Below are 13,899 nucleotides of genomic sequence, written 5' to 3'. Positions count from 1 at the left end.
CAGACTTATGTAAATCTCTTCAAGCTGTCGCTGATGGTGATACAAAATAAACAAAAATAGAATAGTGGGGAAAACGATCTCATTCATCTCATTCATTGTTTACATTTGAAGACCCGCGTTTTGCAGCATGCTGACGTCAGACGCCCGCCCAATACATGACCAATCAGTGTAAACTACGTAGACACGCAAAGCACGCAGTTGATGACGACATCACGTAGTTTTGTCACGTAAGGTCTGTTGGTCCGTTTGCGTTAGTAACAGTGTGAAACCACAAGAGACAGAACCAAATGTATACAATGTAACAAAACGCATACTTTAGTTCAGACCGTGGTCCGGACTTTCAGGTGTGAAAACACCCTAAGTGTTCATACTGACTCAGAGGACTGGAGCTGGGGCTGCAGCTGCAGGAGGATCTGGTTTTGACTCGGGTCAGGAAGACTTTTGAACCCTTCAGTTTTATATTTATTTATAGAAACATTTATAAAAACCATGAATGGTTTTGCTCGCTGTTGTGTTGCTCCATCACATGACGTCCAGTAGATACATCAGGTTGTCATGTGACAGTGTGGAGAAGTTGAAGAGGTCAGTACTCGTCCAGTCCGCTGTCAGTCATCCTCTCTAATCCCCGCTGCCCTCATCAGTCCACCGCTCAAAGCACTGACCGCTTGATTTCACTGGACGAGGATAAAGACAGAACATTCCAGAGACGACGCCTTCACCTTCACACTCACACTCCTCTATTTATGCACACACACACACACACACACACACACACACACACTACAACAACGGGAATTAGACACATCTACCTCTGAGAAATCCACTTTTAGAAAGAGAGGAGACCCTGAAGCAGAGTAGAACACACACACACACACACACACACACACACACACACACACACCCTCTGTTGTAGCGCCTGCCGTTGACCTCTAGATGGTGCTCGAAGACAGGATGAAAGGAGCCTCCATCCTGTCAGAAGTGTTTTGTTGCTGAACTTCTTTGTTTCTCTGTTCCTTCTCTTCTCTCTCTCTCTCTCTCTCTCTCTCTCGCTGACTCGGTGTAGTTACTCCATACTCCACCTCTCTCTGCTCCTCAGCAGCTCCATCTCCCCTGTATTTATTTTTCCTGCTGTTGGATGCAGAGGAAATGCAGAACATGTGAGTGTAGCAGTGGAAGAGTGGAGCGCCCCGCGGCTCCTTCCTCTGCCGCTAGAGCAGTGAAGTGACCGGAGGGGGACTCCGGCCGTTCCAGGTCTTTACCGGATCGGTCGGAGCCTGTAGGCATTCGGGGTAGAGTGGTCTGGAAACACATGACGACCTGAACGGGACGTCACTGGGAGCGTTCTCCACCATTCAGCTGGAACTCCAGCACTCAGGATCGAACCGTGGAGCAATGCTGCAGCCTTCTCTACAGCATCGCTTTAATCTAGAAACCCAGGACGGCCTGGCTTCAGATGAAGCCTTTGGCAGAACTGCAATGAGAAGCTTAGCCTTTTTATAGAGCATCTTCCTCCTCTAACTTCCAGATGATGGAGCGTCTTCCTCCTGTAACGTCCCGGTTCTAGAGCCTCTTCCTCCTGTAACGTCCCGGTTCTAGAGCCTCTTCCTCCTGTAACGTCCCGGTTCTAGAGCCTCTTCCTCCTGTAACGTCCCGGTTCTAGAGCCTCTTCCTCCTGTAACGTCCCGGTTCTAGAGCGTCTTCCTCCTGTAACGTCCCGGTTCTAGAGCCTCTTCCTCCTGTAACGTCCCGGTTCTAGAGCCTCTTCCTCCTGTAACGTCCCGGTTCTAGAGCCTCTTCCTCCTGTAACGTCCCGGTTCTAGAGCCTCTTCCTCCTGTAACGTCCCGGTTCTAGAGCCTCTTCCTCCTGTAACGTCCCGGTTCTAGAGCCTCTTCCTCCTGTAACGTCCCGGTTCTAGAGCGTCTTCCTCCTGTAACGTCCCGGTTCTAGAGCGTCTTCCTCCTGTAACGTCCCGGTTCTAGAGCGTCTTCCTCCTGTAACGTCCCGGTTCTAGAGCGTCTTCCTCCTGTAACGTCCCGGTTCTAGAGCGTCTTCCTCCTGTAACGTCCCGGTTCTAGAGCGTCTTCCTCCTGTAACGTCCCGGTTCTAGAGCCTCTTCCTCCTGTAACGTCCCGGTTCTAGAGCGTCTTCCTCCTGTAACGTCCCGGTTCTAGAGCCTCTTCCTCCTGTAACGTCCCGGTTCTAGAGCGTCTTCCTCCTGTAACGTCCCGGTTCTAGAGCCTCTTCCTCCTGTAACGTCCCGGTTCTAGAGCGTCTTCCTCCTGTAACGTCCCGGTTCTAGAGCCTCTTCCTCCTGTAACGTCCCGGTTCTAGAGCGTCTTCCTCCTGTAACGTCCCACTGTCTGATGTGTCCACAGTGTGCCACGCTGAGCTCAACGCCATCATGAATAAGAACAGTGCAGACGTGAAGGGCTGCACCATGTACGTGGCTCTGTTCCCCTGCAACGAGTGTGCCAAGCTCATCATCCAGGCAGGTAGGGCACGTGCGCACACACACACACACACACACACACACACACGAAAAAGGCTTTACACTGCAAAAATTAACTGTCTAACCTAGACTTCTAATCTTATATCTAGCCAAAAAGTCTTTTTGATCTTGTTTTGAGAATAACTTCCTATGTAAGAGCAGGATTTGTAAGATTATTAATACTGTTTCAAGATTATTTGTCTTTTATTACTTATTTAGTTTGTAAATCCTAAAACTAGTTATTTTACATGCAAAATACAATAAATTACTGCCAGGGACTCTGTTTGATGCCACAGTTTATCTTTTCAGACCATTTTTAGCTGTAAAAACTTATTTCAAGACCTCTCAATAACAAGTGATGCACTTGGATTTAGGTGACATTAGAATTATTACAAACACTGATCTTGTACCAACATCAACACATTTATTTACAAAGCTGTACTTATGAGTAACATCACATGCTGTATCAATTCATTACTGCAGCACAGACAGTAACAGACGTCATCACCACATCTTCATCTTGGTTCTTCGTTTCAGTTTTTAAGTGCAATGACATCATCAAGGCAATATTTTGTCAAAACATACACACTGCTGTTGAAACGCACTGGGTAGTACGATGTATGATCAATAAGCTTTTCAGCGTCTCTCAATTCAGTGGCCTGGGCAAGATTAGGTAATGCAACTTCATAGGCTAAAAGATCTCTGTTCCAAACCTAAGTCTCATAAGGCTGGTATTCAAAACAATACAATGAACTGTCGACCACATAAATGTTTTTTATAAGCCCAAAGACAGGCACTACCTCATTTGCATTGGTGATTATTAGAGACCTGCCACTTACGTACTTGTTTCCATTGAGAATAAGCCACTTTACTTTGACAGCATGTTGTATGCCACACATCCCCAAAAAGTCTTTCATCTTTGTTGTAATGTACTCCATATTTGTTATTTCTGAGACAGGACCCAATTCCTTTTCATGTAAAAAAATCGGATGCTCTGTGCCCATTTCATTTTGACAACATTCAAAAAGCTGATTATGGTTGACAAGTGACTTACAGACATTTTTAAAGTTCAATTTAGATGACCACTGTTTGAAAAAACAGTGCTTTGACTCAAATCTCATGCACATATGCCTGATCAAAGGGCCAAGACAAAGAATTTGGGCAGGGAGATGTAACAGGTAATGTTGCTTAGGAATTACATTACTCTCAGGAAAAAGTAGCTTAAACTGTTTGAGATGCTGTTCAATCAGATTAGTTAGTCTTAATATAGTCTGCACAGATAAAACAGGGGCAAAAAGTATCTGAACTAAGTCCAACATACTCATTTGTCTCTATAGCGCTCAACAGAAAAGGAATGATCTTCAACAATATGAGCATTTGTCCTGAGGACTGTTTAAGTTTGTTATCACTGGATGCCAAGGTACTGACACAGATTGGGCAGGGCTTGTCACGAATGTCTACAGGTGACAAAGGAAAACTTTGCATGGCTGAATTGAACACATCCAACTCCATTTGTCCAGAGAGAACAAGGTATTTTAACACGCACTTAATTTCCATGGGTGCAACACCCTCAAGAATGATGTGCATTATATCCTGCGGAGTTTGCTGAATGAGGTCAAAAGCTGGAAAATCAACCAGTTTGCTTCTTCTGTTTATCCCATAAGTGGTTTTGAGGGCAGATTTCAAGAAGTCTGTGCTCGCCTTTTCTATTCCACGGCATTGTTGACGATGTTTTTCCATTGTCCTTTTTGTAAAACTCTGTTCATTAAAAGCCCTTTGCATTTCTTCAAAGTTACATTCACAGTGCCTACATTTGCTGTATGCAAAACCAACACCTTCCTTGAAACCAGCAAGCTCATGTTGCGCAAGTGTGCCACCACAAACTGAAACTGCAGCACCAAACAAATCCATTCCACCATTCTGTGTTTGGATTCTAACACCACTGTACAGCAACTTTAAGTCTTCATCTATTCTTCGTAATACAACATCAACACCACACTAGTCAATATCATCAGCTTTTGCTATTGCTAGGAGTCTGATTGCAGCAAGCTTTGACCGAAACTTGGGGTCTGTGTTTCCTAAAGTGTAATATATCAAAAGTAATTTATTTACTGAAGCATGTGACCCGATGGGATTGCATATCTCTATTTCATCAGAATACAAAATTATCTGCAAAGCTGATGGTTTTACTGAAAACAATGGGTGGGATTTGAAAAGGCTCCCATCAATAATGTCATACAAAAAACCCTCTTTGTGGCAACTCTGTGGGGGAGTTTATTTGTTTATTTGTTTATTTGTGAATGGATCCCCATTAGTTGCCACCAGGGTGACATCTAATCTTCCTGGGGTCCATACCTATTAAACAGTCATAAATTATAATAGTACAGAATAAACAGAGTCACAGATAGTGAATGGAGTACATAGAGTAAACAATCATAAAAAGCAATACCTAAAAGCATTAGTCAGTAGAATACTGATAAATAGGTAAGTGAATGCATATACATAATTAAAATAGAGTGAAAAGAACAATAAAACAATTAAAGCATCAAACAACATTAAAAGTGCGCCAACAATTAAATCACGTTTTAAAAATTTTAGCCACCGTGTTTTTAAACCTTTTTATGTTGTTCTCATTTCTTACGGACGAAGGAAGATTGTTCCACAAAGTAGCTGCCCTATAAATCACTGTTCTCAGCATTGCCCCTGTTTGAGCCTTCGGGAGCCATATAAGTTTTGCCATATGACGCCTGGTCAGATGGTTATGGCGTTGATGAACATATGTAATTTTATCAAAGAGAGGCCTTGGTTTCATTTTTATCCGTACATTCTGGAGAAAATTAACAAGATTCTTCTGTAACCTTTTCTCCACATATAGCCAAGAAAGACTGTGATGCATATAGTTTATGTGTGTTCGAAATGGGCACCGGAGAACCATACGTGCAGCTTTGTTTTGCATAACCTGTAGCTTCTGAATATCTTTTTGTGTGGTACCCGACCATACGACTGAGCAATAATCTAAATGCGATAAAACTAAAGACTGGGTGACATATTTGACCGATGCATCTGTCATGAAGTAGGCACAACGTCTAACATTAGAAAGTGCTATACCCATTTTCCTCACAATCTTATCAACGTGACTAGTCCAGGTCAAGTTTTCATCAATGGATACGCCCAGGAGATCAAACTTATGCACCTGCTCCAGGGGTATATTATTTACAACAAGTGACAAGAAGTTTCTATTCATTGATTGCTTTCGAGAAGATAGGATCATGCACTTTGTTTTACTTATGTTTAGAGCTAATTTATTAGATTCCACCCATTCAAATACCTGGTCTAAATCACATTGAAGCGTATTATTTAAGATGTGCAGGTTCTCCGTACCGTAATATATAGTTGAGTCGTCGGCATACATAGCTACAGAGGATTCTTTCAAAATAAACGGAAGATCATTTGTAAAAATTGAAAAACACAGAGGACCAAGGCAGCTACCCTGTGGAACTCCACAGTCCAGCCCTAGGACGGAAGAAAAGCTACCATTAAAGTAAACAGACTGAGATCGATTCGTTAAATAGCTCTTAAACCATTTAAGGGAGCCAACAGAAAATCCATATGCAGACAGTTTGTCTAACAGCAAGTTGTGGTCTATCATATCAAAGGCAGCACTGAAATCTAAGAATACCGTACCTACATAGTTGTTTGCATCAAGTTTATACAGCCAGTCATCAGTCATATGGACAAGTGCAGTGGAGGTAGAATGGCAATCTTTAAAGGCATGCTGAGAATCCGAGATGAGATTACAGTTCATAAAATATTGTGAAATTTGTGCAAATATAAGCTTTTCCATTATCTTGCTCAGGACAGGCAATATGCTAATAGGTCTGCTATCAGTGCCATTGAGGGCCAGCTTATTATCTTTAGGTAGAGGGATGACTTTAGCCAGTTTCCAAGAATTAGGGAAAACACACTCCTTTAAACTCAGGTTAAAGATATAACAAACAGGCTTAGCAATATATTCAGCTATCATTGAGATCATTTTTCCATCTAAGTAATCCAGCCCAAATTGTTTACTATTATTTACTGATTTCACCAGTTTTTCCACTTCATGCAAATCTATCGGATCAAAAGAAAATATACAATTTTTGCCTTTCATTATTACATTTTTGATCACTTCAATGGATTTGTTACCACTTAGGTTACTGGATGGGTTAAGGTTCTTAAGCCGTATTTGTTTTACTTTATTGATGAAAAAATTCTTAAAGTAATTAGCGATCTCAGTTGGTTTAGTTATAAACTTCCCTTCAGTTTCTATAATAGCAGAGTCCACATTTTTGGTTCTACCCAGTAAATTATTAATAACATTCCAGAGTTGCTTCCCATCATGTTTTACATTATTAATTTTGCCGACATAATAAGCTTTTTTCAGTTGTTCATTCTTTTTAGTTACGGAATTTCTGATTTTGCGATATTTATTCCATATGCTGGGATCTTTACTTTCAAGGGCTGCTCGTTTTAATTCGTCTCTTTGGGCCATGCAGATTTTTAAATCTTTATTTAGCCATGGAGCCATTGTCTTTCTAATATTTGTTTTCCTAAGCGGTGCATGTTTATCAGCAACTTCCTGAATCATTCCATCAAAAATTTCAAGCGCGGTATTAGTATTATTTTCTGAGTATATAGCATGCCAGTTTAGTGCCTTTATATCTGAGATAAAATTTTCTGAAATAAAAGATTTATATGACCTTTGCAGTGAAACCTGGGGACCTCCCTTTGGTACCTTAACTTTCCTACAAAAGGCAATGAGATTGTGATCACTGAATCCAATCGGGAGAGAAGAGACATCTGTACAAAGTTCACCCATGTTGGTATATATATGATCAATACAAGAGTTGGATGTTTCACCAGATGAACTAACAAAAATTCTGGTTGGCACATTGATAATTTGAGATAGATTACAGGTTATCAAGGTAGTGACCAGTCTGTCTTTTAGAGGAGAGGGAGTGAGCCAGTCTATATTGAAATCCCCAAGTAAATATATTTCGCCTGGTCTGTCGGTAGCATTCATAAGACCTTGACAAATGTCATCAGTATATTGAACAGTAGCACTCGGGGGTCGATAACAACAGCCAATCAACATAGGTTTGCAGTGAAGAAGTTGAACACGCAGCCACAGTACTTCAAGAGATGAAGACATTAAATCATGTCTAATTTTGACAGCTATGTTATTTTGGACATAGATGGCTACTCCGCCTCCTCTCCTATTTCTATCTTTCCTAAAAATACTGTACCCAGATATTGCAATCTCAGAATCCTCAATAGTGCCATCAAGGTGCGTCTCAGAAACAGCAATAATGTTAAAAAGATGTAAATGAATTAAACGGGACAGCTCAAATACCTTAGATGTCAAACTGCATATGTTTAAATGAGCGATTAATAACCCTTTTTTAGGTAAAACCATGAGATCTTAAAATAGCAAAATTAAAACAGAGGTAAAACTTGAGTCGCAGCCATTCTATATACATAGGTCCTCAGATCAGGTGTCACAGGGGAGCTTCGGAGTGCTGGCACGAGGATGAATGATAAGTTGATCGAATTTCAGGAATGCAATGTCACCACGCTCACGTGCAGCCCGCATTTTTGGCAGCAGCTCTTTCCTTTTATGCCGAACTGCCTCAGTGAAGTCCTCGTTGATGAAGATTTTAGTTCCTTTAAGATTCTTGGCTTTTTGAAGAATATCTGCCTTGTCCTTGTATTTGTATTTCTGGAACTTCAGAGTGTTGATCATATCAAAAACCCTGGGATTGGACAACAGCTGCTCAAGACTTAATTAGGGGAATATAGTAAAAACTTTTGCTTTTGATGGCAAGAACTCTTGAATGTCCTTTCTTAACTCTACAAACCCTTGGAGACATCACGGCCTCCTCTGGTTGAACTGGGTTAAAAAGCCTCTGGATGGTGCTGTCCTGCATGTATGTCGTGGCCATCATGGAGAACGGATCTTGAAAATTGTCCAGTGTTGCCATGGCCTCCTCCTGGAGCTGCTCCATATTGTCTGAATGTCTTTCAAGGATCATTTTCATTGCGTCTCACAAGGTAGTCAGAAGAGTAGTTTGATACTGCTGGGCCCTTGAGACGATACTGTCGACACTCCTCTGAAAGACAAACAAGAAATATGAGATAATGTTTGTCCATCACAACTCACATAATCCTTAAGAACTCTCTGAAGAAGATGTAAATGAAATGTTCACTGTCCTAGAACCATAGGCAGTTGCTATTCAAATTTCAGAAAGTCAGAATTATTAAAAGAAATCCTCTTCCCTCAGTTGAAAATACTGAATACCGTTACTGTTTTTTTGACCAGCCCTAACAGCACCAGATATACAACAATTAAATTTAGCATAAAGTTTGAAAAAAAAAAATACATCAAAAGTGTTTTTTCTGTGTATTCCTCTCACAAAATACGGGACTCTTGTCCATAGATAAAGTTTATCTATGGATCATTTTATAGTCAAATTGTCAGAGCAACAAGAGTGGTGGGCCGTCAGGGCCTGCAAAGCCTTCTCTGCTGGCCGAAAAAGTATTTGAATTACAGACTGATGTAAATTATATTTTGTCCATAAATACTTACTAAATGATTCCAAACGGTATGTTCCGGTTCCTTTCATAGTTTTCCCGTGGTTGCGCTGCTTCCAGACATGTTTTTTTCATATTAAATCATTTAACCAATCAGATTTCAGTCATCATCTGTTGCTAGGGTAAAAAGAAATCTGCCTGAGGCCTTCACTGTCCGTTCCTGATGACGCAGTAAAGTAAAGTGTCAAACAGACAGTTGCGACTCAGCGCCTTCTGCAGGCATACACTAACAACAGCAGATCCAGGCCTTCTGATTTACATTCACCAAGAGATACAGTAGGTGGCGGCAGTGGCGATTTTAGGGGGTGGCCTGGGGTGGCCCGTGCCACCCCTGAAATCTCATTGGCCACCCCTTTGGCCACCCCAGTGGAAATTCACAGAGAGCGTCTGTCACGCTCTGCAGGACGCGCTGCTGCGCTAAGCCTCTGTTATACAGGCGCTCCCTCCGCAGCGGCTTCATGAATACAGACACCCCGTCCGTCGTTAGATCCGTCTGAGCCAATAGAATGCAGCGGGGGTCACCGACATGAGATTGACAGCTCTGTTAGCCAATCAGAACAAGCAAACACCGTCATGGCGAAGAATAACATGTATGGCGCTGACCAATCACAGAGCTCCTTGAGGCTAACTATGGCCGTTTCTCAATACGCGTACTTCTCTTTACTTGTGAACTCACGGACTCGTGAAACGTCATCAGTCAGAGACCAAGTACTGTTCCAATTCAAAGTTCGCATCTCACCAAGTCCGCATAAAATACCCGGATGTGACTAACTCCGCCCACTTTACCGAGTCTGCATCGGACCAGACTTGTGCAGACTTGAGAAGCGAAATTACCCAGAATGCGTTTCGCAAGACATGCCGGAGGTGTAAACACACAGCGGTGAGTAAAAAAAACTATGAAATATTAGCGTTATTATTTAACAGAACGTAGTTTTAACGGTATTTTAGGCGAGAATATAGCTGTTTAGAATGTTGATATGGGGTCAGTCTGTCCACATCAAGCTTATTTGAAATTTTTTTCCAACGATTTCGGACATTTGGGGACCGGACGGCTTAACGAGGCGACCCGGTGCTGAGCTGCTGCATGTCGGCTGCAGCAGGCTGCGACTCTCCGCTGTGCTTAAACATGAGACATTGATCGTTTTGTGTGAATCCGGTGTCTTGGTCCAGTGTAATCTGTTTCAGAGTATTTCTTTTAATGTGATTTAATTTTTATGTGTTTATTTGAATGGGACAGTGCACATTAATGAACATGCTTAAACATGTAAACATGCCGGACTGTAGCGTGATGCTAATGTCTTCTACTCGTTATATTGGTGAATGTTGTGCATTCAGACAAAAAACTATGAACTATTTCAATCAAGGGACTACTGAAGAACCAGAACCTGGTCCAGAGGTGATCTGCAGCCAGATGTGGATGGAGGGAGGTTTGTTTTTCCATGCTTCAATTAATGCAGGTATGAATTATTCATACAAATATTGAGTTGGTAGAGTGTGATTCTTTTTTTTTGTCCTCCTCAGAGACTTTGGGACGTCTGCAGGGTCGGCTGTGACACCAAACAAGATATAAATATAAGAGGCATAATCTGAAGGCCTGATCCAAGGTATCAGACCTGTTTCTGTACTTTGAATGACGCCAGACAGGCTTCCTGTGATTGATAAATTGTGATGTTATGGTAAAAATTCACTGTGGACATGTTTGTGTTTCTGGTTATTGACATAAAGTTTTCTTCCTTCTAGCAGGTTGTCAGTCTGGTGTCATAAAGGCTGGGTGCTGCAGGTCTGAGTCTGAACCTCCACCCAGCAGAAACCCAGCTGGTGGAGACAGGACCAGCTGGTTCATGGTGGATCTGAGCAGGACCAGGGCCTCATCACATCCCAGGTTGTCAATATAGACCTCAGTAAACCTCCCTTTGGCATCACCAACACCCCTCGGTATGATGGAGGGGAAACTCTCTGTTTAGGTAAAATTTGTTTCTGTGGTTCTGCAGGAGGAAGAATTCTGATGTGGCTTCATCAGCGACTCCAGCAGGATGGAGAAATGCCTGAAGACCAGGAGAGCAAAGCTCCAGGTTCCTCCACCTGCTCCTGTCTGGAAGTGGATCACTGAGATGAGGTTCATCAGCTCATCCACAACACTGAGGACGCTCCAGCAGAACCCTGCAGAACCAGACCGGAGCTCCTGACTCCATCAAGGGGATTTTTCCTGGAGCAGAATCTGTAGAATCTGTTCTCCCAGGAACCCCTGAAGACTGGAGTCACATGACCTCCTTATCACTGACCTGTTCATGTTGTTGTTGTTCCTGGTAAATAAAAGAAAGAACTGTTGAATATTTAAAAACATGTCATTTTTTAAACCTTCCTGATGTTTCCACTTATTTTTGCTTTTATTCTTGAAGGTTCTGTTGAAGTTTAATACATTTTCCTTGAACTCCTGACTTTGTTAGACATCTGTTTATGATTAATATCTCTCTTTGCAACACATTGATGTATTTACTGAAGAGAGAACTGAATAGTGATAATGATGTGTTTAACTATATAATGTATATTAGACTCATGTAAGTCAGTGCACATGAAGACCGGAGCAGACGGAGGACAGAAGGCACACAGGTATGACAGGCAGTAAAACAAAGTGAAATAATTGTGTTTGTAGAAACGTCTGATCAGCTGCATTTCTTCTGAGATCAGCTCCAAGTAGTTAAACACTAATTGAAAAGCTGTTTAGGAGGGCAGGTAGGCTCCAAGTTAGAGTGACGCTGTATTACACACAGCGTTTATGAGACAGAATAGGTACAAGCAGTTTTGCCACATTTTTCTGTGTAGATCATCCTGTATTGTCATTTTAACCTTTTTCCAATATTTAATGCAGCGACTTGCTTTATAAACTTGTTCCACAACAACTACTCTCTTCCTCTAATGCTTCCTGATCACTGGCCACTATAAACTCTCATCTTATGTTGCTCTTTGATCAATGTTTTAATGTATGAATGAATGACAACTATCAGATATCGGCGTTGTAGACACACGATGAAGTCATCAAGTCCGCATGTTCCAATTGCGCAATAACTTCGATGCGTTCTTGCCTCGTCGAAAGTCTGGACTCGAAGTCCGACTAACAGGTGTGTACTCTCCAAGTCCACGAGTGCGCACTTGCGGACTAAGAATTGAGAAACGGCCTAGGGCTCATTTTTACGCCCCGATTGACGTCAGAGGTGGCTAGCTGGCTAAGCTAAGCGATCCCGCTGGACGATAAACGCACAACTTGGAGTTTATATGGCCAGAAGTGAAGGTAAGTGGCGATTTTTATACCGCAGTTTGAAAACGCGATCTTGCTCTTGGCTGTTTTAGTGGCATTTTCCGGCGGATTCTGTGGTTTTAGAGGCTTTGAGTGGTATGGTTGTAACCAGCGGAGTCTCAGCTCTCGTCTGAGAGGCTGTTGGTGTGAATTGTATCATGTTTCATAGCGCCAGAATCGATAATTCGGCAAGTGGGTTGACACGGTCACGAATATGGTTCATAATTCATTTAGTTGGTGTTTGAGCTGTGTTTGGGGTGTGTAATAATGGCTGATATATTTGGTTCGCCCAGGTTCTGCTGTTTAATTTGATGGTAAGCATCACGACATTCTGTCAGAAATAATGCACATTATTAGACAATCTCTGAAATGTTTACTGTCAGGCCCCCAATTTGGGGGCGCTCGGGCTTATAGGGTTGTCTCAGCACTTTTTTCCATGCCAGCACCGTATTTGCTGTGTTTTAAATGCTGTTAAGAGAATTTTTTTTCCTCTTAGGGATTAAGGACTTGCCTCATTTTCACAGCTCACATATTTTTCACAATAGGCAGATCAACTTGCATTCAAATGCCACAAATGTTAGAGATCCAATGTGTGTTTATTGTGCTATTATGAATAAAAAATATAATTTTAAAGACTGTTGACACTTCGATATTTTAGTTATAGCTATACTTAGAAGTGAATTGAATGACCGGTTGATGAAATGATTGATTGGTTGCATGAATGACTGATTGAATTGCATTTCCTCCAGGGATATTAAAAGAATATGAAGAGAAGCAAAGATATTCAGAGCTTCTTCCTTAAAAGAAGGAAAGAGTCGGAGTCAGCCACAGCGTCTACCAGCAGCAGTGAAAAGGCCCACACAAGCCAACAACCCAGTGACAGTGAGGATGAGCAGTCACTCCCCCAGACCAGCATGGTAGGTCATAGGTCATAAGATTTGTATTGTGTGTGTGTGTGTGTGTGTGTGTGTGTGTGTGTGTGTGTGTGTGGTGTGTGTGTGTGTGTGTGTGTGCGTGTGCGTGCGTGCACACTTGCCTGTCTGTCTGTCATTTTAAACTATCCTTGTATTCCCACAGTTGACCTGCCACACTTACAGGAGGAGGAGAGTGACTGTGAACCAGCGTTGTGTGGAACTCCAGCTACTCAGCATGGTATGTCAGGTTCAGAGGTCATTCATGAACATGTTACTTTAAGTTATTGTGTACTCTCGCATACTTTAGTGAATTTACTGTAAAAAAAAAAAAAAAAAAAGATTGTCCAATTGTGTATATTAGTTGTAGAAAACCCCAGACCTAAACATAGAAAATCTCAATACTAAATCAAGGGAAATATGTGACACTAAGTTGTCCACATTCAGTCTATGTGTGTGATGGTTACTGGTTTTACTGCTTCAGGTACTAGCAAGTCAAGAGGTGACACTGATGACAGAGAACCTCCTAATGTTGTACACGCCGCTCCGCCTGGACCTCACGGCATGTTGTGAC

At 42.0% G+C, this 13,899-nt stretch overlaps 1 protein-coding gene and 1 long non-coding RNA gene across 6 annotated transcripts in view; both read left to right on the top strand.

Annotated features, from left to right (window-relative positions):
- LOC115390429 (deoxycytidylate deaminase-like) overlaps positions 1–13,899 on the top strand; it is a 45,911-nt gene that overhangs the window by 13,511 nt on the left and 18,501 nt on the right. For 4 of the 5 annotated variants that reach the window (XM_030094301.1, XM_030094300.1, XM_030094299.1 and 1 more), the window contains one exon: positions 2,377–2,493. In XM_030094301.1, the coding sequence (XP_029950161.1) occupies positions 2,377–2,493 (117 nt within the window). Of the gene's footprint in view, positions 1–2,376; positions 2,494–10,483; positions 10,547–10,640; positions 10,724–10,859; positions 11,002–11,110; positions 11,450–13,899 lie in introns of those variants that run through there. The other variant, XR_003931673.1, reaches the window with a different exon arrangement.
- Positions 11,721–13,889, top strand: LOC115390473 (uncharacterized). The gene is made up of 3 exons (XR_003931681.1): positions 11,721–13,331; positions 13,492–13,566; positions 13,810–13,889. It is a non-coding gene; the product is annotated as an uncharacterized LOC115390473 (long non-coding RNA).

Source organism: Salarias fasciatus, chromosome 6 (assembly GCF_902148845.1).
Source record: "Salarias fasciatus chromosome 6, fSalaFa1.1, whole genome shotgun sequence".
Lineage (NCBI taxonomy): Eukaryota > Metazoa > Chordata > Actinopteri > Blenniiformes > Blenniidae > Salarias > Salarias fasciatus.
Note: the sequence above shows the minus strand (reverse complement) of the source record. Positions and strands in the feature narration are given on the sequence as shown.